Source organism: Lonchura striata, chromosome 2 (assembly GCF_050655825.1).
Source record: "Lonchura striata isolate lonStrDom1 chromosome 2, ASM5065582v1, whole genome shotgun sequence".
Taxonomy (NCBI): domain Eukaryota; kingdom Metazoa; phylum Chordata; class Aves; order Passeriformes; family Estrildidae; genus Lonchura; species Lonchura striata.
The window spans coordinates 46726379-46754092 of record NC_140704.1 but is presented as its reverse complement, the minus strand read 5'-3'; the positions used below and the strand labels follow the sequence as shown (position 1 = coordinate 46754092).

At 36.8% G+C, this 27714-nt stretch overlaps 1 protein-coding gene across 1 annotated transcript in view; it reads left to right on the top strand.

The window, feature by feature from the left end:
• Positions 1-241: 241 nt before the first annotated feature.
• The window catches only part of DPY19L1 (dpy-19 like C-mannosyltransferase 1), a 44639-nt gene continuing 17166 nt past the window's right edge, over positions 242-27714 (top strand). The window contains exons 1-13 of the mRNA XM_021553274.4: positions 242-628; positions 1552-1620; positions 6589-6613; positions 7145-7232; positions 7843-7980; positions 12933-13053; positions 14581-14674; positions 16745-16802; positions 20314-20405; positions 21792-21891; positions 23235-23312; positions 24860-24946; positions 26381-26440. Of these exons, the coding sequence (XP_021408949.3) occupies positions 337-628; positions 1552-1620; positions 6589-6613; positions 7145-7232; positions 7843-7980; positions 12933-13053; positions 14581-14674; positions 16745-16802; positions 20314-20405; positions 21792-21891; positions 23235-23312; positions 24860-24946; positions 26381-26440 (1302 nt within the window). The 5' untranslated portion in view covers positions 242-336. The remainder of the gene's footprint in view (positions 629-1551; positions 1621-6588; positions 6614-7144; positions 7233-7842; positions 7981-12932; positions 13054-14580; positions 14675-16744; positions 16803-20313; positions 20406-21791; positions 21892-23234; positions 23313-24859; positions 24947-26380; positions 26441-27714) is intronic.

The following is a 27714-nucleotide window of genomic DNA, read 5'->3' as shown; positions in this document are numbered from 1 at the left end:
CCCGCCTCCCCCTTCTCCTCCTCCTCCCGCCGCTCGCCGGGCTCGGGGCGGCGCGTCCGTGAGCGGCGGGCGGAGCGGGGCTGCGGGCCGCTCCCGCCCCGCCGGCAGCGCCGCCCCCGCCCCCACGTGTCCAGCCGGGCGGAGCGGCGGCGGCGGCGGAGCGAGCACCGGCCGCCCCCTCGCCCCGTTACTCCGAGCCCGCCGGCTGCGGCTCCGCCCCGTGGCCTCCGGGCCCTGCCAGGGGGTGGGGGACGCTCCTCGCTGAGCACCGCCCCCTCGGCTCGGCTGCCCTCCCCTCCGGCGCGGCGCTCCGGCCCCGGCGGGGACTATGCGGAGATGGTCGTCCCGAGCCGAGGCAGGAACAAAGAGTCGCCGCCGCTCAAGCCCGGGCAGCAGCAGCAGCAGCAGTCGCCGGGCGCCAGCCCCAGCCGCGGCCGCCGGCCGCACTCGCCCGGCAGGCAGGGCTCCGGCGGGGCCCGCGCCATGCGGAAGGGAGGCGGCGGCCGGCGGGGAGGCAGGGGCGACCCCCGGGGACCCTGCCGGGAGGGGCCCGCGGCGGACGGCGAGCGGGACGTGCTGGGCCGCGGGCCCCTGAGTCTCCTGCGCCTCTGCGGAGACCGGCTCCGAGGTGAGGTTCCTGCCCCGAACCCTGCCCCCGCTGCGCTGCCTCTGCCCCCGCGGGGATGGCAGCCGGCCCTTCCGTCCGGGAGAAGTGCGGCGGGGCTGAGCGCCGCTTCCCGTCCCTTTCCGGCGAGTGGCTGCACCCTTGCCCCGTAGCGCGGGGTGGCTCTTGCGGGGAAGGGAGCGCCGGGACGTCTTTTCCCGGGAAGCAGCAGCCGTGGTCGGGCGGGCGGGCAGGTCCCTCCCGCGGGAGCGAAGGCGCAGGGAGGGCAGGGAGGCGGCGGGCGGTGCCCGGCGCTGCCCGGGCAGGGCGGCGGGGTCGCGCTCCCGCTCTGCCCGGGCCCGTGCCCCAGCCTGGCGCACCGCGGGCACGGTAAAGAGAGAGAGAAGCTGACAAAACCCACACCGGGATCGGCGAGAAACGGGGGCGAGGGGAGGGGAAAGGGCTTGTTACCAGTTCAGCGTCATTTGGGGGGGAAGTGGGGAAACGTGCTGCTTGTGAAAGTAACTCTTGTTAGAACAGTCTGTCTGGTGGTGTGACTATCGCAGCTTGCGGTGCTGGCATGACCAGCTTATTTCTGCTGAAAAGCATGGAGGGTTCAGTATTCTTTAGAAGTCTGACTTTCTGCTTGAGCAAATTTGCCAGTAACACAGCTGTGTAGAAATACCCTTTTGACAAGTTATTCTGTAAAAGTTACTTCAGAAATTAAAAACCCGACGATTTATGTAGTCACCTTAGTAGTCTATCTGTGATGTTCAAAGCTTTTACGTGTAGTTATGAATTTGCAGAGTGACGTTTCTTTCAGCATTTTTGAGCTCTAGTCGAGATTTTACATAAAACTAATGTTGCAGAGCTCAGATTTCTTTTTATAGACGCTGTGCTTAAGTGATGCTTAAGTGATGCTTAAGGTGCTTGTGTTCTTTTTGCAGTATTTGTTGTCGACAGAAAGGCCTTCATCACTAAAGCCGATAGCAACATTTGGCTCACGGTCCTTCTGGGTAAGTAGAAGGCATACATCGTGGGTGGGGGGAATACTGATCTTTTTACCTTTCTTTCTGTGTAATTGTAAATTGTCCAAAATATATTCGGAAATACAACTTTGAAAAAGAAAAAAAACCAAAAACATAGCCAATGTTGAAAAGGGACAGGAAATAACTTCCTACCTGGTAACTTTTGGAAAGGTGTTACTGTAGCAGTCGATGTGGTATCACAATATTTATAGGAAAAAAAAAATTCCAGATATTTATGTATTTCTCCTATCTAGTCATTAATTTGTAGAGGGGGGAAAAGCAACAACTCTTGTTAAGTAATGTAATCACAGCAGTTTGTTTGGTGGAAGAACATACAGTTGTAGAGGGATGTAAATTCAGATGTTATTATCTTTGGGAATATTTTTGAATTAATAATGGAATGGTTAACGATCAAAGTCTTGAAAAAAACACCTAATGTATTTGCAAAGAAATGCATTCTTAAAGTTAACAGATGTTAGGTAATAGCATATTTGTCAGATGGACCATTAGATATACCCTAAAAGGTATTCTAATAAAGATTTTCAGGGTATTCCAAAGATGTTGATCACATCACCGGTAGTCCTGCTTGCCGGAGGGAGTTTCTTCAGTTTGATGAATTACATTGCAAAGTAGTTGCAGGGAAACAGCCCTTAGCTTACAATCTAATTAATGAATAAAGTGTTCCTGAATTGCTTTACTTTCATCTGTTTATTCAGCATTTCCTAGACTTGTAGTTACTTAAATGACACAGAAATGCTAAAATGATGGTCAGAATTGAAAAATGCATTCCTCTGATTGAAATTTGAGAGCAGATTAGGGAGAGAGCTTTATAATTTTTGGAATTTTAATTTGTCCATGAAACCCAGATAACCTATTAAATATTTCAGGGAGATTTTTTTTTCAATTGGAGTAATAGCAGAGTATGTACTAGCATACAGTATTTGCAGTAGCAAAGAATGTACTTATACTAAATATGAAATAGTGACTTTTGATTAGGTTTAGTGCAATTTGAATTTTTGTTGTTGCTTTATTTAAGATCTAAGGCCCATATTTTAAAAACAGAGGCTCCCACAGCTGGAGTTAGTGTAATTATAGAGTGTGATTTTTTTTTTTTCCTCTCACAAATTATCTCCCAATTTATGTGCAGTAATATAGTTGTCAGACTTTCAAGGATGTTCTTACACAACCCTTCACCCTATTATGTTGTTTAATTTTTTTTTCATTATGACCATTGACTTGAGGCCTTATTCCTGAAGGCATCCTTATTATATTGCACAGAATTTCAGAATGTAACAACTTTACTAAGCTGCAGAAGTAGTCAATGCTTGCAGGTTTCTCATTGTTTCCAGTTCTGCTGTATTCATACCTGGTCACTTTGTGAATATTTGGAAAATATGAATCAGTTTATTGTACCCTTCACATCCTCTTGAATTACAGTGTCTCAGCATTTGTTGTTCCTTTGGTAAATCAGGCCAAAGAATAGTTCTTCAGTATTTAATTTCCACAATTAGAATCCTTTTTATATGCCATTCATATTGCTTTTCTTAGAATAACACACAGGCAAAATAGGAAATCTATCAGATTTTACATAATAGCCCTAGTCTGCAAAAATCTTATCATATGCTTTGGTTTTAGGACTTCTTAGGCTGGGTGAGAAAATGGCATCTGCAAGTTCAAGTACATAGTAGCTGCGTAAGTGTCTATAGCATTAGGACTATAGTACTCCCTTCCTATTCCCTCTCCAGTAAGGACATTAATGAGATCAAAGGATGGTAATTTGACAGAGCTGAGCTGCATGTTTTCCATCAGAAACTGGCTTAATGCAGTCTGTTGAAAAATGCTGATTTGGACTTTGAGTGGAAGTCTATGAATTAAGCCCATTGTCTCTTGAAATATGAGTAATTAACATTAATTGCTGTGTGATTATGAAAGGTCTTCACTTCATACTTATAATAGAATGATACTGTGAAAATGTAGATTAAATTCTCCAAAATAGCTGTGAATGTATTTACATTTACTGCATTGACTTTCAGTAAAACATTTACTGAAGGGAAGAATGAGATTTAAAGACATTGTTTCCTCTATGAAATAAGTGGTATGTCTGGATGTGAAATGTAATTTCCATAATAATAGATAATTTATTTGTATCAATAAAATACTGCATATTTGCCTTATTTGGAACCATATGAATTTGAATTAATGAACAATACTGGTAACTAATATTCGTTGGACTTTACATTCTTACCTAACGTGTGATCTGTCTTAAATTATTTTTTTTATAGCTGGTGTATGTCTATATGCAAATGTATTTCAGTTTCTAATCTTAATGAAAATTTTGTGAATGTTGCTGAGAAATAAAATAATGCCTTGCGCACATGTGTAATTATTACTCAATAAGCAATAACTAAGAAAGCTATGGGCTGCTCTCTTTCTTTCCATACAATTGCTGCAGAACTTGTTTTTTTTTGTATGGAATATGGTTTGCTGCATTGCTGATAGAGCTAAATGTGCTTACCTGGAAATCCATGTCGTATCAATGCCTGCTCTTCTGAAAGACATTTGCAGCTTTCCATGAGAAATAATGTAAGTGTTCTTAGTATAAAAATAACCCCTGCTGCTCCTGAACCTTTCCTAAAACATTGAGTTCTGCTTACACCAAGCAATTTTGGTGATGTTTTTTTTTTAGGAAGTATACAAACAGGTGAAGTTTTAAGTGAAAGATTGAGGTCCTCATTTTCTAACTGGAACTGTATTTTCTAACTGTAAAACTCTGAGAGAAATTTCAGTAGGGTATAGTACCAACTCACCTGCTGTGTGAAGTGTTTAGCATGAGGTCAGTGTTGTTAAATTGTACCAGCAGCAGCTAGTTTAGAAAAAAATTTTAGGGGTTTTTTTTTTGTGTGTGTGTTTTTCTTCTTGTTTTTGGTGGTATTTTTTTGTCTTACCCAGCTTCACCTTGGATCTCTTTACACACAAAACTTAAATTTTAAAATTAGGTCATAATGCAACATTACAGTTAGGAACCTTGTTGTGACCATGATAACAAGTACTGGCAGTAGCAGCAGCACTTCCAGGCTCTGTTGGAGGAATATGTGAATAAAAAATATATATGGAACATATATATTGGGTATATATCCTAGGGCATGAAGTTGTACATTAAGTCCACTCCCATACCACATAAATGCAGTGGGTTTGCAAAGGTGTTTTTCTTTCTCTTACCCCTGCTGCTTTCCAGAAACAGACAACCCTAGTCTTGTAACATGCAGGCTGGACAAATGTACATTCCCTAACTCTCAGACTACATTCTACATCAGCATGCAGGTGCTGCCGTGTGTTTTACCAATGTCAAAGCAACCTGACTCATTCCATGTCTTCAGAGAGGCAGCAGCAGTGTTCGGTGCCAGGAGGAGGGCAGGTGTGTGCTAGTCAGCACCCTGGAGAGGGACACGGTGCCCAGCACCTTTCTGGCCACAGCTGGGTCTAAGCAGGGAGGGTGGTTGTCCTCTCTGTTTTCTCTCTGCTCCATACAGACTATGTGAATAAGAGGGTTCTTCATTAACAGTAAAGATTTTCGTGAATTAAAGACAGCTAGTCTGCCAGATCTTTCTATGGCAGAAAGCCTAGAGGGTAACTGAGATGCCTTCAGTCTAGGAGGAGCACTGTGGTCCCTCTAAATGCCTTCCCATTGTCCCTCATTCAGGCAGGCTTTGCTTCCATGGTGGGCTGCATTTGTTGTCAGCACTGCCCAAGTGAAATGGAGTGGTTCCTGCTCTCTCTGGATCTTGTCATGCCCAAGAGGTCAGAGACCTAGACTGTTAAGTCACTGCTTTATCAGCATTTGTCTCTTCCCTTTGTCCCTCAGATTGCCTCCCTTGTTCTGTATCAATATGGCAGCAGTGCAGATAGTCTTCAAATGGACAAATGGAACCTAATTCTGTGCACAGTCTATAATTTTTTAGCAATTACAGTTTCAATTAGATTTGTGTTGGTTGTCATGGTCCATTTGGATTTCTCGTATTTACAGCACAGTTTTCTCTGTAATTTAAAATTTATTTTATGAGTCCATTAGGAAAGAAAGCAAACAAACATGACAAACAAGGACCAGTCCACTTTGTATACGCTAGTCTAACACTGAATCAACATTTAAGGCATGAGGTTTTGAACTCACAAGTTCTCTAGTTCATAGCTCAACTTAAAACTTCTAACTCGTGCACCTCTCAGCAAAATAATTCCCTTGATGATGGTGGGAGTGTTCATCCTTCCTTTTTCATCGTAACGGTGTATCACCTGGGAAGCATGAAAGCCTCAGGGATCCAGCTGCTGCTGGATCTGCTTCAGAAACTTTTTGGCTAAGCTTGTGTTTTCACCTTAAAGCTTGAAAGTTTGGTCTGTAGCATTTCCATGAGTTAGCAGATTCTGAAGAAACTGCCAGACAGGAGGTGTAGGAGATGGCTGCAGAAGGCTGCAGGAGATAATGGCTGCAGAATGACCTTAAGCCCTTTCAGGCCACTGGGTTCTGCCTGTTACTTGCCCTTGCTTTGAACTAGCAGTGCTGCTCATAGTGTGCTTCAGGCCTTAGGTAGTGAAAATCTGAGCAGGAGCTGAGCAAACACTCACAGTAGGCATCATAAAAATTCTAAAAATATTTATGCTTATTAAAAAAAAAAAGCTTTTGATTCAGTTTTGTTGTTGATAGCTGAAATGTGTGCATTAGATGCTGGTGGGTCAGCTTGAGTGATGCAAGATGTAGGTGGAAACATTGCTTAGTGCTGAATACCAGAGAAAATTTTCAAAGACCTGTCTGTGGAGGTTGATTCAGATGTTCCTATTCTTCTGTTTGCTGGGCTCTTGGGTGCTTCTGTGCAGCTCTGAAGTAGTACTGCAATTACTGCAGTGAAGTTCATGTTCAGTTATTTAAATACTTGAGTAACTTTGCACCTTTTGTTTCCTTTACAGCTGTTTTTGCAGGAGTCCTACATTGGTAAGGTTAAATTTATTGCTTCAGAGTAATATGGTATTTTAAAATAATAAAAATAAAATTTTTAGTTATTTTTAGAGAAGTTGTTGGGATAATTTATATTTAGAACTTTCCTCACAAGACTAAATTATCTTTGAACTGAATAATTTGGTTCTTGTGAAGATGATGTGAAAGGTTTCTTAAGCCTGTTCAGAGAAGAGTGAAGCTTGCTTTTCAGGTGAAAAGTTGCTGCTTGTCCTTAAGTGTCTTCAGTTTAATTAAATTAATTAAAATACATTACAGTTTTATGTATAATATGTAGCATTATAGTATTGTTACTAATGCCATAATAGAATTTAATAAATATTCTTTGTTCATGCTTTTTCAGTTTAAAAGTGTCTGAATAGATGAGGATATTAGTATAATATATGAATAAATTACAATAGCAGTGTGTAAGTAAACTTTGGGTATTCATTGAATGTTCTTTGCTATCTATGACTTAATGCATATTCTAAACCTCTTTATTCCATTTTAATTGCTATTATTTTTTGGCAGGTGTCACATAACAACTCTCTTTGAAAATGACCGTCATTTTTCTCACCTGTCAACACTAGAAAGAGAAATGGCATTTCGCACAGAAATGGTTAGATTATGTTTCAGTGTTTGGAAAACTTCAGTCTGTAATCTGATCATGTGCTTTCCAAAATTTCTTAATACATTGCGCATAAGTATACATATTGATCTCTTAACACTACACTTTTACTGCAGAGTATTTGTGTGGCTTGTAGCTGATCCTTATCAGTGTGTCAGTTTTCTTAAAATATAATCTAAAAGTATGGTTCTGAAGGACCCAAAATACAACACTGCAAGTACCTTAGACCTTGCTTTCAGTTGTAGTCCTCTTTTGCGGCCTTTTTTGTCTAAATATTTTGTTAATTAATATATGTTGGCATAGATACACACACACCCCTTTTGTCTGCTTTTATTTTGAGAATTGTGGAACACTGTTTAATGCATAGTTAGCAGCCCAAATGAAAGATTGCCAGGTATGCTATGAAACAAAGTGGAAGGAAACCTACATCACTTGTTTTGGTGTCAGTAATAGAAGAGATTTGGAAAACTGGAGTAATCTTTAATAGGCCTGTCCTGTTTGTTACGTTACAAAATTTGTTTAAAAATGAAGATTGTATGTAGTGGTTCCTGAAGCAGAAGTGACATCTTTAATTGTAAATAATTAATCTGTTCTTCTGTAGGGTCTTTATTATTCCTACTTCAAGATCATTATTGAGGCACCATCATTTTGGAGTGGAGTATGCGCCATTATGAATGACAAACTAACTGAATATCCTTTAGTGATTAACACCTTACAAAGGTTCAATCTTTACCCAGAGGTAAGCTATGTTTTAAATATAATACCTTCTGCAATTCTTTGGTTGTTTTAGCTTTGACTATGGATTTGTAAAAGTTAGTGTGGAAAATGTGTTTGTAAAGATACAGTGACTTATGAAGTGTTGCTTAAATACTGTATTTCAGCTTCAGATTTCAAATGAGAAAGTTACTTCATACATTGTGATCAATTTCCAAGCTTCAAGTATTTTCAATCAACTATGAAAGCTTTCTAGATCTTAGTATTTTGTGCCCAAAAGTTGCAGACCAATTCTGTACTTGCCTCTTTTTGTTCTTTTCCCTGAAAACAAGTAGGTTGCTGATATTATGTACTTAAGGAAATAAGATGTATGAAGTATCAGTAGTATGTGACAATAATAACTGAAGTAATACAGGTTGCAAGAGGTTATTTTGTTTTCCATTTTGTGTAGGACACACAAAACTCACAGAACCAAGCACATCACAGTTCCTAGTGGCTGTGAAATCCATGAGTGATAATAGTCAGATGTTGCAGAGTAAATTCCTCTGTGGAGGACTGACTGCTGTTGGTTTGTGCATACTTAATGTTTCACTTGTTACCTGGTTAGATCACATTCCCATTCTGCTTTTTTGTCAGTAAAAAGAACATGTGTTTAAAGTACAGAAATGTTGAGGATTCTGTCTCTTAAGGATTTGCCAGTATCTCTCAAATATTTTGCAAAGGGAAGATTCCTTTGGTTAATGTTAATTACATTTCTGTAATTTCATGTGTCAGCAGCTGTTTATTTTTATGAGAACCAGCCAATAATGGCTGTGATTGTTGGGTCCTAGCTTTTATACTCATTCTCCTTCTCTGTTGGGGCAGAGCTGCTTTCAGGAACTGTATGTGTAAGAGTTCTTGATGTGCATATATTTGTACCAGTTGCACGTAGTGGTTTCATTTGCTTCTTAAGTCCTTGTTCTGGGAGAACTAAATGCTATGTAGGTGAGCCCTTTTTGTTCCCCTCTCACTTTTTTACAGTTTGCTTGGAATTTTTTTCTAACTCTGGATGGATTGCAATTCATTTCTAGAAATGGCCCATTGTGAACATCATTTGAAAACTAAAGAGTTATTTCCTCTAGCTGAAAAAGATTTCTTGACTTCAGCTATAGTTTGACTTTCAAAAATCAAGGATTACTGGTCAAATGAACTTGTTCTTAAAGACTCACCAGTATCATCCTGAAAGATGACAAAATAAATTAGATGATGAAATCAGATATACTGGCTGACATTCTATAAGAACACTGGGTTGATTACAGTACAAAATGTGTAGGCTTGTCTGTTAATTCAGATTTCTAGGATTATACTTGCTCATAGAAATTGGAGTTAAGGTATGAATTAATTCATCTTTTTTGTGCCTGTGTGGGCATGCAAAGCAGACAAATAGTCTCCTCTACTCCTTTCAGTCATTTAGTGCTTAATGTGTAGACTTCCTGTAAATAGTGCTTTGGGTTTTTTTTAAGTGTATTTCTTGAGTACTCCTGTTTCCACATAACTGTATTTATAAAACTGTCAATAGGTGCAATTTGACATTCGAAATACATTGTCTGAATTTATAGAATTTTCTTATTATTATAATGGGGCTGGGTGGTGAGAAGATGCTTGTGTATTTATTTGTTGGCAGTAAAATTTTTCCTTCAGATGCTCAGTATCCAGTCATGCTTCCTGAAAGTGTTTCATTTCCTGTTTGATATTTTGGGATCTTTCCAGCTCTTTTAGCCTATTAGTAGCACTAAGTCTGAATTCTATTAAAATGTTTGTTTGTTTAATGGATATTAAAATTAAATTAATCAAAACCAATCTGGAAATTCCATTGCTAAATATGATGTTAAATTAATTAAGAAAAGTAAAACAATTAACTTACATATACAGTCAATATTAGCCTTAAAAACTTTAAAAAAGGAAAAAAGGTAAAATGAGAGTATAGCAATCAATACATCATCTATGTAAATTATACATACAAACAGTAAAAAAAATATCAAAATCTACAAGGTTGTCCTTGTAGCTGCACAACGGTAAAATCCAAATAAAGTTGATTTTCCAAGTATTTGCTCCATGGTCAGGGTGTTCTAGTAATTGTAGTGTTCTCATTTCTGATGAAAAATGGTAGAGAGATAATGTGTTAGTTTCTGTGGTGGCGAGATAACGTGTTAAGTTTGCTCTCTGGATGTTCATTGTTATGGAACAGTTGATATTTCTATGTGTGGTGGTGATACTGAAGATGTGAGTTGAAATGAGGAGTGTGTTGCAAAGATCTGTGTAGTTGGCTTTAAAGTGCACACTCAAAGGCAGCTAGTGAAAGGGCTTGACTTTTCTATGTGTTCTTTTGCAGCAAAGGACTGGCCTTGTCCACAGAGCGCTCCTTGGTCTGAAAGCTAGGCTTTGTTTTCCAAGTGCTGCATTTACTGCCTTACCTGATACAGAACAATAGAAATTTCAGAAACATCACTGTGCTCCAACTGACCTAGCAATTTTGTTCTTCCTACTGATTTGTTTCCATTTTTATGCCCATGTTAACTGTTTCATGTAAAGTAGCTTCTGGCAAAAAATAGGTCTTTTTGCTTGAAGTAGCTAGCCTGATACCTTTTTAGGGAGTATTCACGTGTAAAATCTGTGGCAGACACAGGCAGTTGTGGCATAAACAGGTTAAATGGTTAAGTTGATAAATTAGTAATTGGATTTTTTTTTTTTTTGGTGCAACATTGGTTTGGCAAGAATGCTTAATATGCTTGTCTAGTGTCACTTTCAGGGCTGGTGATGCAAATCTGCCATACATCAGATGTTTTTAACAAAGCACATTCAGGTGATAAGAAGAAAGGCACTGATTTGATTCTCCAGGCCTATTGATGTCTGTCTGGGGATGGGTCAGGTGTGTGGTTCATGTATGCACATGTGCACTGCCAGAAGCACCAGGGCACAGAAGTTCAGAAAGCTTCCATAAATTCAGGATACTGTACTTTGTAAGGCACAATATTGAGGCTCAGAGTCTCGGTATAGGAAGATGTAGTTATATTTTAAATATGCAGAATTTGCACTGCGAGGGTGTGAAGGCCACAGATGAAGTGAGCCACGAAGATTGGAGCCTTGATATTAGAAATTAATGAATTTTAAAATCCCAGACCAGTTGAGGTTGGAAGGGCTGTCTGAAGGTCTTCTAGTCTCAACACTGCTCAAACCAGGGTGAAATAGAGCAGGTTGCTCAGGGTCATCTCCAGTTTCGGTTTGAATATACTCCACCTCTGTGCAGATTGTTCCAGTGTTTATAACTCCCAAATAACTACTTGGTTTATAATTGGTTTATAACTCCCAATAACCACTCCCAAATTAAAAAAGTTTTTTTTCCTATGTATAAGTGGAATTTCTTGTATTTGAATTTGTGCTCATTGTCTCATCTCTTGTCAACCAAAACGTCTATCTCAGTCATCTTTATTCTATGTCCTTCTTGTCTTGGGCAGCCCAGAACTCAGCTCAGCACTGCAAATAGTCTTAGCAATACTGAGTGGAGGGGAAGAGTCACCTTTCTTGTCCTGATGACATACAGCTGATGATATATTTGTCTTTTTTGCATCAAGGGCTTGTTGCTGGTTCAACTATAAATTGTCCACAAGGACGCACAGGTCCTTTTCTGCAAAACTGCTTTCTAGGTGGTCAGCTTCCAACTATAATGGTGCACAATGGTGTTCATCCCCATTGCAGGGCTGACTTTGCATTTCCCTGTTAGCAAGATTCCTGTTGGCCCATTTCTCCTGCCTTTTGATGTCCCTCTGAATGGCAGCACAAGGATCAGTCACTCCTTCCAGTGTTTATCCTGCAGATTGGCTAGGGATGTTCCCTTGTGCCATCATCTAGTTTTAAGATGTAGAACAGATTGACAGCAGATTAAAAAAAAAATATCTGCAGTTGTCTTCTTATTTATCAAGACAGTCATCTCAGAAGGTTATGAAGCTGGGCAGGTGTGATTTCACCTTTGTAAATCCATGCTGATTGCTTCCAATCACTTTTCTGTCCTTTGTGTATTTGGAAGTGGTTTCCAGGAGCATTTACTCCATCACATTCTCACACCCGTTGTCTGTTTTTCTTTCTTGCCCTTTTTGAAGATAGAAGTGACATAAAGAGTTTTATTAATTGTATGGGGAACGAGAAGAGAGAATCATCTTTCTTATATATGTTCTCTGTGACACAGGGCAGAGGCAGCTAATACTGCAGTGGTGAAACATATTGTCAGTCTGGGAACCCCTGGGTTATAACTTTCAAAGCAGCTCAACTGGAATGGCCACATTACTCATTTATGAACTCTATAAAGTCAGTTATATCCTGACAGAATAGCTTGGTAATGTTATTAACTAATGGCTTTGCTGTGAGATGAGTTTTCATTTTTGCTGTGTGTAAAGTACTGATGTTTTCTGTGTCAGGTGTTGAGGTTTAGTTGAGTTGTTGTTATAAGAGCATCATTTGCATGGAAAATGGAAATGCTCTCTTACATTGCATCTGGAAGCCCTTTGAATGCATGCTTAAGATTAACCTATCAAAATTTAGCAGACTAAAAATCCTAAAGATTTGGTCCACTAATATTCTTGTGAGGTGAAGAAAAATTAATTGGCTTGAATGAGTTCAGTTTGGTCAACTGTCCTCTGTCAACAACATCTGTGATTTTAATATCTGATAAACAAAAATACTCAAATGAGGAACCTTCCAGGCAATGCAATACATAGGGTTTTTTTTTTTTTCTGAATATTGTAGCTTGATGCATGAAAATATTTCTGTTCTAAAGCATCTAAGGCATAATTTTAGTCTGTAAATGAAGTCTGTTAGATGCCTCTAGGAAATTGTGGTCAAAAGTGCTGAGATAAATCCTGAGTTTGAAAATGAGCCTGGATGTGGGCCAGCTGTCATGAGAGGTTACTCTGGGCAGAAACTTCTAATCCTATTTTCCTCTAGGTGGTCCTTGCCAGCTGGTACCGCATATATACCACCATTATGGATTTCCTTGGTGTACCAACAAAGACATGTTGGACTGTAAACAGAGGAAAAGGACTTAGTCCTGTCGAAAGCTGTGAAGGTAAATTCTGGTTTATGATGGTTTCTCCTTGGAAGCGTGCACTTGCGACTTTATGTATTTCAGAAATAATAAATATTCCTGTGTTACCAAGGGTGAAAAATGTAGGTTTTGCTTATTAGGCAACTCCTCCAGCCGAGATTGAATTCCTATCCTGGACTTCAAAACTTCACAGTTATTGTCTGAGCCTTCATAATGTTGGATTGTTACAAAGAATAAGATGTCCTCAATGTAGGAGCCTACTGTACTTGTGTTAATTTGTGTAACTTCTGAAGGATCCCAAGTACATTCCAACTTCCTGCATTTCAGAATTTGCTCCCTCAGTTTTGGAGATTTTTTAGAGAAATCTTACTTAGTGATGCTACTGAGAAGAATCCTCTTCCTCTCATGAGCTGCTATTCAGCATAAGAATTTCAACCTTAAACCTTGATTAGACACCAAAGCAAAGATGCTGCCACTTTTTTTTTTTCCCCCATGTTTGAAATACTGGCTTGTCAAGTACGTATTAAACAATAAAAGTACCTTACCAAGAAGTGCTTTCGAGGTATTCTACAGTCAGTTCAAGATGAATAATAGATGGTAGTTTGTGAAGTTGTTTCATTTTATCATTTAGAATACCTTTGTGTGATGACAGGGTAGTATTTTTCCTTTGCACAAAGGCTGTTAAGAACTTCAGAGCTTGAATGGTTCACTTTCTCTAATTTTGTGTGAAGCAATAAACAGTGTTCCTGTTTTTCATGAAAACAAAACCAACAGAAGCACCAGCTATTGAGACTACTGTGTTTTGTGAGCATATCATCATCTTACTTTAGAAAACTGTCTTGCTGTGTTTTCAGCAGTGGGGAATAATCAGTTTTGCATATGAAACTGAAGTTTTGCTGCCATTCACTTTAATGAATAAGGCTTTTTATGCTGTATTGCTGAAATGATTAGAGCCAGGAGGGTTTAAAGAAATAGTGGGAAGGCAAATAACAGCAAGAAGAGTGAGCACAGAAGTGTCTGTTAATGAATAAATTGAAAGACTTGCATTACTGGAAAATATCTTGGCTTATAATGAAACAAAGAAAGCAAAGAGCATTGTGTGTGATATGTTGAAAGATGGATTTACTCCTGCAAAATATGGGAAGTGAGAGTCTAGGATCAACTAACCTGTTCTAAGAAGCTCTGTGAAATAAAAGTGTAGTCTAGAGAATATTCTTAGCAGTACTTCTACCTTCTAAACCTCACAGGTTTTTCTCTGCAGTTAATGCATCCCTCTTGGCTTTTTCTGTCACTGACTGCTGCAATGTTATATCTACCCCTACTCTTCCTGGTTGTATTTCAAAGCTCTGGTCTCCTGATTGAATCTTCACAATAGTCTTAATGACATCTACTTTTTTCTTTTAATTGTCTCTTTCTGTAGATACACTGAGATACTATGCTGATAGTTTATATATAATAGATAGGATAGTATGCTGATTGTATGGTGCTTTATAACCAATATGGCCTTTCTTCTGTATTTTACAACAAATATTAACTGTTTTTTGTTAGGGTTGGGAGACCCTGCTTCCTTTTATGTTGCTGTGATTTTTCTGTTGAATGGATTTATGATGTCACTGTTCTTCATATATGGTACATACCTCAGGTAAGGCAGTTGAGACTGGGCTATTTAGTTGGTATTAGCTGTCTGTTTTAAACAAAATTTGAAAAAGAGAATGTAAAATTATTTTTATGGGATATTGGTTATTTGTTTGTACAGCAGTAGTGCTTTTTTTTACATACACATTGTCACTAAAAATTACTGAAATAGAGAAGCTTTTTGCTTAAAATAATGATGATGCTGCTGGAAAAAATACTGTAGAAAATTTTATTGACATATCTCATTGATACCACTGGGTTGTGAATAAAGCTAGGTATTTGTATGTGTTTTAAACAGTTTGTGACATATTTCTGCTCTTAAAATTATCACTGTAACTAATTTTTAAACACAAGTTGAATGATGGTGTACTTTTAACCAAGACTGGGGTTTTCCCAGTGCTTTGCTTCAAGTCGTATTTGCATGTATTTCCATTTTAACGTAACTGAGAAGGCAAAATATGTTTTGACCTAATACATTCTTTTGTACGAATTGTATGCACTTCCCTTTTTCTAGAAATTTCTGTTTTCAGTATCTGTCCTTACAGTTCAGGAGCTGTAATACACTTCCATGTAAAAATGGATTCCACATTCAGCAGAAAAGCAGAAGTGGAAATACATTTTCTGTTTACATCTGTTTTCATGTGTTGGTTTTGCCAAAATGTGAAAGGCAGCTATAGTTTCCTCTGAGACATGTGATTGGCTTCCCCCTCACTCATTTTCTGCCTTCATTGTCATGGGTTTTCTTCTTTCTCTCTCTCAACCATGTGCTGATAGTTAAAATAAGGAATAGCTCAGGGCAGACACTGTCAGTAAAAACAGGAGGTTGCCTAGTGCATGTTTTGAGGAAGTAGGTAAACTTTGAATATTTGTGTCATTAACTTGAATATTTCTCTTAGGGGAGTATACAGAAATTCACATTCATATATGAATGTCATTGAAAAATCAGTACACTCTTTATTTCTCATTACTTCCTTTAGAAAGCATAGACCTTGAGTTTTGTTTCTGGTTTGGGGTGGATTTTTGGCAAATTTTTGTTTTGTTTCTAGGGCTAACACTTGGTTAAAAACTTGGTATCTTTAATCCTCAGATTTTGTACCCAGAACCTACTGATTCTGTTTGACTTGTATATTTAGTGACCTGTGAAAGATCTGAGAGTGTTGGAAGGGGGTTTTTTCGTTCACTTTTTTGTGTGTGGTTGATTTTTTTTGCTGTTGTTTTGTTAGGGTTTTTTTTTAAGACTCTTAATATCTGGCTGCTGCTTTTGTTTGGTAGCAAAAATGGTATTATCTGTCATTCAGAGTAGTAGAGAACTTGTGTGCACAGAAAAGTTCTTTGCTTTATATCACATGACTTGAGCAATTACAAATATGTTCAAACAAACAGGAACTTTTTCTATTGCTCTTTTAAAATGGGAAAAATATAAGTAATATCTTTGGGTTTACTTTTGCTATTTATTCAATAGGTGAATTTGATTGATATAGAAATATAAAAAATACTTAAATCAAGGGCTTAGAAAGCTTCCTCATGTTAACATTGCAGTATTTCACATAAAAATTATACTGTATCTTGCATTGACCATATAATGAGTTGATTCTAAATATGTTTTTTTAATGTGCTTGATTTGATTACCCTAAATTAATCTTTAGATCCAGACCAAAATTTTGTGTTGGGTGATTGAGCATGCAGATTTACTTATTTACTTATTTATGAAATTTACTGCTCAACATCTTAGGGAAGAAGTACTGTGTTTATATTGCCAGTTTTTGAAAGCAGCAGATGTAATGATCTAAACCAAAATTTGTGAGCAGTGGAATAACTGTTTTCCAAGTTATTAACATTAAAATTGGTGTTCTGCAAAAAAGAGTTGATGTATGAAGGACTGGTGTGCTCTGAAATAAACACTGTCTAACTAGTATTTTAATATTGTATGTACTCTGTTGATTGCCTTCCCTTGATGTTTGAAAGCTTTCCTCCTTTCCCCCAATAAACTTAGCTATATACAAGTGCTACTTCACATTTTTTAAGCAACATTGATCGTGATAAGATTCTCTTGTATCTATTTTTCTTCTTCTCATAGTGGGAGTCGTCTAGGAGGCCTTGTTACCGTGTTGTGCTTCTTTTTCAATCATGGAGAGGTAGGTTTCTCTCTCCCACCGCTCTTTTTTTTTTTTTTTTTTTTTAATTATTATTGAAGTTTAAGCTAATTCTGATTTCATTAAATGTAGTGATGTTGCTTATTTATTTGAACTTAAATTCAATTAAAATAAATAAATAAAACAATTAAAATCAAAATACACTATGACTGAAAAATACATAGCGCAATCCAATGTCCCTTTAGTGCTTAAAATAAAAAATCAGAAAGGATCTATAATGTAAATTGGCCCTGAGATTGAAACTTACTAGCACAATGACTTCAAGTTTCAAAACATCAGAATACTCTATTTTCGTGTCCATACCACACATAACTGGGGTACATGTACCATATGATTAAGCTTCAGAAGCTTCTCTAAATTGCTATATATTTTATTGGAAATTCATCAATACAAAGAAAATGCAAAAAAACCTCTGTATTACTTAGATACTATACCCAGGATATACAGAATTTAGAAGTAGTGTATGTATGTAAAGGCTTCCAGTGCTAAGCTTAAGTAAGCTGCATTGCAGGAAAGAAGAAATAAAGAAACTGTCACTTACAGCATCTCCTGGTTTTCCCAGTTAATGCTGTTCATGTCATTGTTTCATATTTTGGAAGAAAAATCATAGCTTTCAGTCTTATTCCCTTGAGCTGTTTTTTTCTTTTTTCTTAGTGCTCATTTTATGAATGGAAATTTGTAAAGAACTTCTAAATGGAAACTAACTACCATACAAATTAGGGTTGAATTTATGTTTTGTTTTCTTACTTTACTGAGCTGGACTTGGTAGAGAACACTGAGTTGTAAGAATATGTATTGTACATAACAGAATTAGAGATGCTTCCATTCACAGTAAGCTTTGACAGATTTCTTATAAAACAAAAATAGGTATGATAAAATAACTATTTAAGTAACTATTCATTTGAAGTGTCTTTTCTTTAAATATCCCCCATGTATGCATGGGGGATATTTAAAGAATTTAGGCATTTAAGAATTTAAGTATGTTAAAGCATTGTCACCTATGGATGCTGAAGTGCCTGGTTGAGAACAGGTAAACATTAGAGTTGCTAAACTTATGTTGTGTTCTGCAACTGTAAATATGGCATTTTATGTGGATTTCTGTTATTAAGTGAAATGATGTTTGATCCTTTGCTAGTGAATACTAATTGAATAGGTCCTGTTTTGCCAAGTCTGTGAAGGTGGTAAGTGTAACTTCAGAAAGAAATATGTTGAAAACTTACAGGTAGTGGTAAAAGAAAACCATTTATTTCACTATGGTAGGTGACTGTAGGAGAGCTTCTCTCTCTCTCTGTGAATGACTTGACTTGGGGAAAAAAAGCACAGATAATGTATTTTGGAGAATGGTGTGAGATCAGATCTGCATAGCTCTGCACAGATGTAGTCTGGGCTTAGGTAGGGCTTAAGGAAGACAACCCTGATTCAAGCTCAGTTGTATGGATTTCTGGAGAAAATAGGAAATACTTGCAGGGGTGCAGCGTTGGATCTCAGCTGGCACTTTGTGTTTGGACCATAGCTGAATGGAAAAACTCAGACTTATTTGATATTGTTGTGTATATGGCTATGGTAGTACCTGCAGTTCCAGGTGCACAGGGGGCCTCTCCTCACTGGGTTGAATGCCATGCTGTGGGTGTGCCTAATGTATGTAAGAGATGCCCAGATCTTTGATAGGCTTGTGATTATGTGCAAATCATCTTGTGTGGGTCGAAGGTGGGTGCAGTTGAGCTAGACCAGCTGCCAAAAATTTCCTTTCCAATTTGGGAAGGATAGGACTGAACTACATGAGTAAGCCTGCTGCAAGCCTTGGTATCTGAGCTCTAATGCTGTGTAAAAGTGGTATGTAAAAATGCTCTCTGACTTTGAGCTAGTGACCCTAAGGCTGTATGTTTTGGTTTGTGCTGTGCTTGTGCTACTGTATTTTAAAGATTTCAAACGTAGACAAATCTGATATATTTCTACCTGCAGCAGAGTGAGTTTATAGCCTTGATAAATCATCCACAGATGATTGAGTTTAGCATTATATTCAAAATATAGAGAAGTAGCATAGCCCATGTTAGTCAATCCACTTCTAAGGATGCTTCCTTTTTATGGTTGTGTATGCTCATCATTTTTTTCCTGTCTTATCTTCTCCAGTATCATAAGATTTGGTAAAGCAAGTGTTGCTGTAGTCTTGAAAATAAGCAGAATGACTACACTGCTTTAGAATTATCATGACTATATTTATTGCTTATTAAAAAAAATTAGCTCATCACATCTGTGCAGTCAGCTGAGGACAGCATATTAATACATATATTTATAAAAGGTTTATTTTAATGATAATTGGTGTGGCTTTTACAAAGAGTGCTTTGAGATGTCAGAGACTGTGATTAATGTGATGGGTTTCTGTTCTTTGCTTTTATTTTACACTAATAATTTATCATACTTGGGAAATAGCAAGACAATAAGCAAGGAATTATGTAATGTTGATTTTAATGACTTGTTTGGTAAGACAATATTTTTTAAAGTGGTTTAAAATTCTGGGAAGCAAAGGTGAAGGAACAGCCTGGCATCAGTATCCTAAGTATTTTCGTAGATCCGTTATAGTCCATGTTAAGATGAATTACATTTTTCTCTTGTACTTGTATAGAATTTACTTCTAATTTTTGATGCAAGTCTCTTGACAGCCAATTTGAATCTGGTTTTTGTATGTCAAAGTACTCCTGTAAAGTTGTATTTGTTCTTTTTATTAAGGTCATTGCAAGGACTTTATAAAGAGCTGAATATAAACATTGGAATCAACAGTTGTAGCTGAGCCATTTGCCATGAGTCCCATTATTTATTTGTCATGAACCCATTAATTAAGAAATTAATGAAAAAACTATTCAGTTGACTTCAGTGTATCATGCTTTGCTTTATTAGGGTTAAAGAGTGGGATACAATAGTTATGTATGAGTAGTATAGGTTCTGTATGAGCTTAATTTAATGAGTTTAGTGTACTGGCCTGTTTTTCAGGACAGCTTCAGATTTTATACTTAATGTACTGTTACTAATAGAAATGAGAAATGTTTGTAACCTAGAGAACTGTAGCATAATGAGGAATATATTGCTTTATCCTTCAGATCATCTCCCAACACCCTATCTCTAAGTGTGGCAAGTCACTGCATGAATTTGAGAATTATTTACCTAGAAGAGTTTATTATTTCAGCAAAATCAGGGACAAGTAGCTGCTGCCCTCCTTTTTTCTTGGATATTCTCTAGCTGCCACATTTCATTTTGGAAAAGCAGTGATCTGTTTTAATTAGAGAGTGTATTTTGGGCCCCAAGTGTGGAAGCCACTTCCTTTTCCTTCCTCTTTTCTGCTTCCTGGCTTGTTTTTTTAACATTCTGACTAAAGCCTCATATAGCTCAGTTTTTGCTTTATTGGCATATCTGTAGTCATTCATTTTTAAATACAAATGCATGGTTTTATAGAAATGTATCAGTGAGTGTTACCATCTAACCCAGTTCTTATTTTCAGTGTACTCGTGTCATGTGGACTCCGCCTCTTCGTGAAAGTTTCTCATACCCTTTCCTTGTGATGCAGATGTTGCTTTTGACCTATATTCTCAGGTACCTCTCAGTTTATACTGGGTCTTTACAATGCTTTAAAAAAACTGAATGTTGCAGGACATTTATTTAAGTGCCGTTATTTAAATATTTGTTTGAATGCCTCCATGTGCTGTAACAATGGTGTCATTAACAGAGAAACTTTCCTCTGGCTGTTACATTGCAGATGCTGCACCAGTATATCTGCAGTCATATTACTCACTTATTAAAAGGAAAAACTTTGCAACTTGAAGACATGATTAACATAAAAATCAGAGTTACTGTGTTGGCAAATACGTGTCTAAAGTAAAAATCAGAATTTTTGGTTGATGTCCCTTCCTTCCCATGAGAAACAAGCTGATACTTCATCAATTGGTTTTGTCCCTCTTGGAGAGTGGTATGTTGGCTGCACGTAGAGTAAGCCTATGCTTTGCAACAGAGGATGCTATAGGCACCCATAAGCTAGTATGTTCTTGCAGTTTTCTATGACTAATTAACTACTCTCATTAACTAGTTCAGTGATTTAGAGCAGGCTAATTACATTAATGCAGGGATGCTCTTGAGTTCATTAGCCCTGCTTTTTCTGTGATTATTTCTGGCTTCCAACATGATTATGTTCCTGTCTTGCCTCTGTTTTAGAAAATAAGCATGACCATTCATACTTAAGGGCTTCTCTACCAACTCCATTGCATCAGATTTACAATGTATTTATGATTTAGCTGAACTCAGTACTTATAACCACCAATTTTCTTTTATTAGGTCATACTGATTTGTAGTTATTGATGTTTAAAGCAAAAGTATTTCATGCTTGTCACTAATTTATGTTTTTTATATGAGGAAAAGATATGTGCTGTCTAGAATTTAGTGAAATTTGAAACATGACGTTTCAGAATTGAATTTGCACTGATTCAACACAGGATTAAATATTTTAAATAGCCTTTATTTCAAGACATGGAGAATAGATTGGGGTTTCAGTTACAGATGAGTTTCATGTACTTGTCATTGTCTCCTCCCCTGAAACATCACTCAGGATTGCTAGCACAAAGTTGCAGAAAGTAAATACGCTAGAAATGTGAGAGAGAGGAGTTAAATCACTTTTAAATGCAGACTATTCTGAAAGAGTTGTGATTTTAGCTGAAATGGAAATGGTTTTGCCAGGAGAAGACTTGTTTGGCAATCACTGACTCATCAAATAGTTAAGGAACATTAAACATCAGAGCTGTTGTCATGGAAACTCAAGGGAAAAAATATGAAATTTGTTTCAGCAGTGTTATTTGTAGTTGATCAATATTGCTAGCTATCTTCCAAGGTAACTGTGTTTTTATTGCATTTTCTATTCTACTTTTCAATTATGTGCAAACACCTGTGTAATTGTACTTACTGATGCCTATTCTGTCTCTTTTTCCCAAGGATTCCGAGTATTAATACAGGAAGCTTGATTGCACTGTGTGTTTCTAATATCTTTTTCATGCTTCCCTGGCAGTTTGCTCAGTTTGTTCTTCTAACTCAGGTAAGCCCATATTTGCCTCTAAATAACCTCTTTGTCTAACCTGGACAAATTGACTGCTTTGTATAGCTAGCCATTGAATTCACAACTATACTTTCCTTTTAGCCAGATTTCATTTTCACTGGCAGGAAAGATTCTCACTATATACCACATCAATCTTGCTAGTCTTGAGTTTAAAAGTTGACTATTTACACAATTTACATTCTGTCTCCAGGACTAAAAATATTTACTTTTCCCATATAAACAGCCTCTAGCCTGAGATCAGTACATTAGAGCAAGAAAAAAAAAACTTTGTCGTTTGAAGCACAAAAAAAAAAAAAAAAAACACTGATCAGGCTGTTAAAATTTTTAAATATACAGGTGTTTGCATAATGTGTAATATCTGGCATGATTTTGCATGATTTTTTATATAATTCTGATGAGTAGTGCTGTAGTCTGAGATTTTGGATAGTTGAGGCAACTGTATTTAGCACTGAAATCTGGTGAATGCTGACTAGAGCTGTAGGATACTGTCACACAGCAACTTTCTTTGTGTTTGAGTTGGTTGAAATGAATTTCAGCCTGTTGACTGAAATCCATCTGTGTCTCCAGACCTTTTCACTTGCCTGCCTTACTTGAAGCAGATTATGTCTGGTTTGAGTTGATAGCTTTAAACAATCAATATAAGCTGTGGTACAGAAGGTTTCTTACTGCATAAGAGGAAAACAATAAATTCTGTAACATACTGAGAAAAACTCATCAATATAAGCTGTTCAAGTTGCTGAGCCTGAAATTTGAAAATTCAGGTTCACTTCATAATTTCATTAGTTTTCCATATGAGTTTTAAAAGGCTGTTTAATCCATACGTCAACAAGCTTTATTTTCCTCATCAGCAAATTGCTGAAAACTTAAAATTAATGAGTAATTCTGTTGTGGTTTTGACTGATGTATTTTGGGGTTTTTGGTTTTGGTTTGTTTGGTTTGGGTTTTTTTGTTTGTTTGTTTGTTTGTTGGGTTTTTTCCCATTTTTGTTTGGCTTTTGTTTATGTGGTTTGGTTTTTGGTTGGATTGGGTTTTTTTTAAATTTTATTCTAAATTTAAAGGTGAAAGGTAATGTGTTAGTGCTTCATTTTGGTGACTTGGATTTTTATAAAGTTGAATACTTATTTTGTAAACATTCAACTGTACTTCATAATTTTTATTTAGAGCACCACAACAGGATTTTTGAAAAAAATAATTATGAAACACCTAAGTACTTAGCAAAAAGTAGCAATAAAAGTTAATGAATGTTTGAATAATCTTTACTTTTGCATGAAGGAGTACACCAGTGCAAATTGTTTTAACTTCCTTTTCACTTTTGGTTTTAGATAGCCTCATTATTTGCGGTGTGTATTATGGGTTATATTGACTCCAGCAAATTGCAGAAGATACTATCTGCTCATATGGTAATGCTTTTTTAAATAAACCTTAAGTCTCCTCAAGCAGGTCAAAGCAAGAAAAGAGACCATTTGTCTGAAGTGTTTTCCTTAGTTGCACAAAGGTTGAAAACATGCAGTGATAATGGAGGGGGGGGTCTGGATTGGAACTAAAATCGGGTTTTGAAAACTACGGTAGTCTTGACCATGCAGAGATCTTGTGGTTTAACTATTTGGGGAGATACTTAGAAAGGAAGACAAGAAAGTAAAATGTGAAGTTGAAAACCAATTTTTTTTCAAAACTGTATGAAACAATCAAGAAAGAAAAGAAAGATAATTAAAAGATGTGTCAGTTTCTGCATAATACCTGATTTTAATTTTTGAAGTGGAGAACATGGTCAAGTTTTGCTTTTTGGACTGAGATTAGAGTTTTAAGTACAAAGGAAGATGTAGACTAGTTTTTTTAAGAAATGTGATGGTGTTTAAATATTTTTTTGCTAAAATTGTATTATGCTAACTCAATGGGTGAAAAGAGAATATTTCCCCGGAAAAGTAACTAAATTGTATTTCATATGTTTTAAAACATTTTTTTGAAATACTGTAAATGATAAACTAAAGGCAATGGTAAGTTCTATGCGATTCATTTCTCATTAAAGCAGGGACAAAATAAGCAGATTTGTTTGGTAGGTTTTTGACAGAAGCAGGATGACATACTTAAGTTTTCTGGCTTATGTCAATAGCTGTATCATAATTTAGGTGCTGAAGTGGCATAAATAGCCTATTTTCAGATAGATAAACAGTCATGTTATGTTACAGAGACAGCTTATTGAATCTGGGTAAACTGCCAGTCTGTTTCGTGGTGTTTTCAATTTTTGCCTCCCTCCTACCCTCCTCCTTCTATGGAAAATGAAAGTCTTAACTATATGAAGAGGGGAGTAGAAAAGTCTGCAAATTACTGTGTTATTTTTCCTTATTCCTGTGTATAAAAGAAGACAGAGCTTGTGTATTGATTTTTGCCCTCCAATTTGGAAAATGTAATTCAGATTGGTTTCTTTTAAAAAAGAGAGCACAGTAGGTCAGGATGATGGATAAAAAAATATTTCAGCCTTGAATTAGGTGCATATGATCAAACAGTCAATAGTTCTGCTTCCCTGACTTTGATGATGCTGGTATTTTAAGTAAATATTTGTCAGGAAGAAAGAAGACATCAAGCATTCTATTAATTTTTATGTTTGTCCAGAATTCTAAAAGGTAACAAACAGGATGGAGAGAACTCATACACTAACATAGAAAAAAATGAATATGTTAGATAAATTTCTGAAGTTATTTCTATTGCATTACATAAATTTATCCTATTACTAGGATTTGTTCTTACATACTTTTAATAAATAAATTAAAACAATTATCTACACTTGGCTACCTGTTGCTATTGGGTTCTTACAATCTGTGTTTTTAGAACAAATCTCAAGTGTATCAGGATTGCATTTTGCTGTAAAGTAAGTGTTTTTAAAATTAAAACTGTTATCACATTAGGTAATTCTTTTCTATTTTAAATTGAATAATTTTTATTCTTTCAGGTATCTCTTCTGGTGTGTTTTATTCTGATGTTCGGTAATTCAATGTTGCTGACATCATATTATGCTGCATCTTTAGTAGTTATCTCGGTAAGTTGCTTAAGAAGAATCATATGCTGTGCTGAGATTGCAGTGCTGCACTGTTAAATATGTATTGGTGTAAAATGTGCAACTGCTGCACTACCAGACAGATGAGAAACATGAGAAGCAGAATTAGACCATAAAGATATCTGGTGAAAGGGTAAGTGCTAATTCAAGAAATCATGGATTTGCACCAAAACCTCTTTGTAAGAGAAACTCAGATAAGACTCAGCTCTTCTACTTTTATAGTTCTCTTCTTTTTATAAAAATACAAAATTTATCATGTATGTAATTTTGACCAAAGTGATTGTAAAACAAGAAGCATGAGCAAGGAGAAGCTTCATTTAAATGCTTCTTATTGATAGTAAATCCTCTACTGCAGAACAAATGACTAAGCCATATATAATAGTGTTTAAGACTGTTTGAAACAGCTGCGTCATGCCACTGTGCTAGCGAAATTATTCACTGAAGATTCATCATCTCACCATTCATTATCTTAATTTTTCTTCAAATAGGAAAAAACCCCACAACCTCTTTCAGTTTTGCATTGTTCCTCATAAAGGATTTATGTATGGAGATAAAGTGTTGTGAACAGATCCTATTTAGCTTACTGCAAATCATCTTAATTTCTGATTCTTTTTTGTCTGCTTATTTATATTTTGTCAATCAGCAAGAGTGTGGCAATTTCTTACTTATGCTAGTAGAAAACTGCCTTGGCTGCTTATTTGCTGTAGTATATTTTACTTTTTATGAATATTCTAGTTTCTTGTATCAGCTTTTGTAATTATATATTAAATACAGGTTGAGTTGCATTTTCAACCTGTTGAGTTCCTTGCCTGTTTTCTGCTTTGATAAAAGTATTTGTTGTTTGTGTTTTATTTGGATGCTTATATTGGCCTCAGTCTCACATATGGACTGGATTTCTGGAAGCTTTTAATTACATTACTCATCTAATTAGCCTAAAATGGTTTTTCCTTCCGTCATAAAATGAACACATTGTGAAACAGAAAGGAGTGACTTCTACTGCCCTCCATGTTCTGTTGCCTTACTTGAAAACTGTATTGTGCTGCCAGTAATTTATTTCTTGCTTCAGTGTCTTGTCGTTCACAGAAGCAGACAGAACTCAGTTTCCCATTGGTTTTGATTTAAATAAGCTTAGAAATGAATAATACAGAATCTCCTTACTCCTTCAGGAGAAAAGTAGTCTTCCATTAATTGTACTCGAACTGCAGGAAGAGTTTTTATGTTGCAAGTTTTGCCAGTTCTGGGTGAAATCATACTATATATATTAATATCTCAGGTTTTATTAATTATGGAAGATTTTTAAACAAATAAATATGTGATGCAGTAGGCTTACCAAAAGGAAAAACTGCTAATTCAGGGTACTGGAATAGCTTGTTATTATTACATTACCTGAAAATGTGCATTAATTTCTTTTATTAGGGAATTCTTGAATGGAGTCCAAAAGTCTTGAAAAGGCGCAAAAGAGAAGTCTATGTATGGGTAAGGAATTTTGAATATTTTGAATTTCAAAGAAAAACTATGACTTTGTTTTGTTTTTGTCAAATAGAGACACAGCTTCTGGTTTTGTTTCTAATAATTGAAAATCAAGGAATATAGCTGAATTACTGTCTTTAATAAATTGTCAATTGTCAGCAATTAGTATTAAATTCCTGAAGAAATAGAGCATAAACACGCATTTATATCAGAAAGCTGAAATAGCCTTTAAATGGCTACATGTTTAATTTTCACATTGCCAAATTTACATGTTTATAAAACCTAAGAACTGTATGGAAATCCTTTTAAAGTAAATGTCAATTTAGAAAAGGCAAGTAAAAGGCTAACAGTCCTTGCAGAAATGGAGATTAAGGTACTGCATTAGATATATTCACTAAAATGTGGATATCTATATAATTATCTATATTATTTTTTAAGGATATTTTTATGACAACAGCAAACAAAATTGCATAGGGAAGCAAGTCAGAGTAAAACACTGTAGAGTGTGTGGGTGAGGTTGGAGGGTAGTAGAAGTCATGTCCAAACAGAGAGAACACTCCTAAAACTATTATGAATAAAATGTAACTCTATAGGAAACATGAGAATTGACTTGCTGCTTAAGACATAATGTTAACATGTAAAAACACCTGAAATGGGAGCCTACCAAGACTATGCCTGACTTAAGACCAGCATTTTTATTAAAGGAAGGGTAAGCTGATATCAAAACTGGCTGAAATTCATACAGTTATTATAAAGGCATTAGACTAGGAAGGAATTAAAATATTTATAACAAACTGCAGTGCGTGTATACATGCCTGGCTGTAGTACCAGGGAAGATCAGAGTGTAGGGAAATTTCATGTCAGGTTTCTGAAATGGAGATCCAAGGCACTTGTGGAATGGCAAACTAATAAATCTGGGTTTTGTAAAAGAATAAAAACTTGTACAATAAGGAAGGTGTTAGGCTGGATGTATGTACAGCATAATGAGAGACATCCAATGCAGCCTTTGTCAAAGGAAGTCACGCTTTGCAAAAGTGTTTGACTTCTCTGAAGGTTGTAGATAAGGGTGTGTGGGTGAATGTCACGTACATAAGTTTCAGGAACTTTTTGGAGAAGCTGTCTAACTGGAACTATAAAAGAAATTAAGCTCCATGAGATAAGGTATGAATGTTAGAAGTTCAGAAACAAAGGGTGGGATTAAATGCTAAGTTTTCAAAAGACCACCACGACCCTAAAAACATATGTAAAATGATTGATCCTAAATAAGGTGCTACCATTCA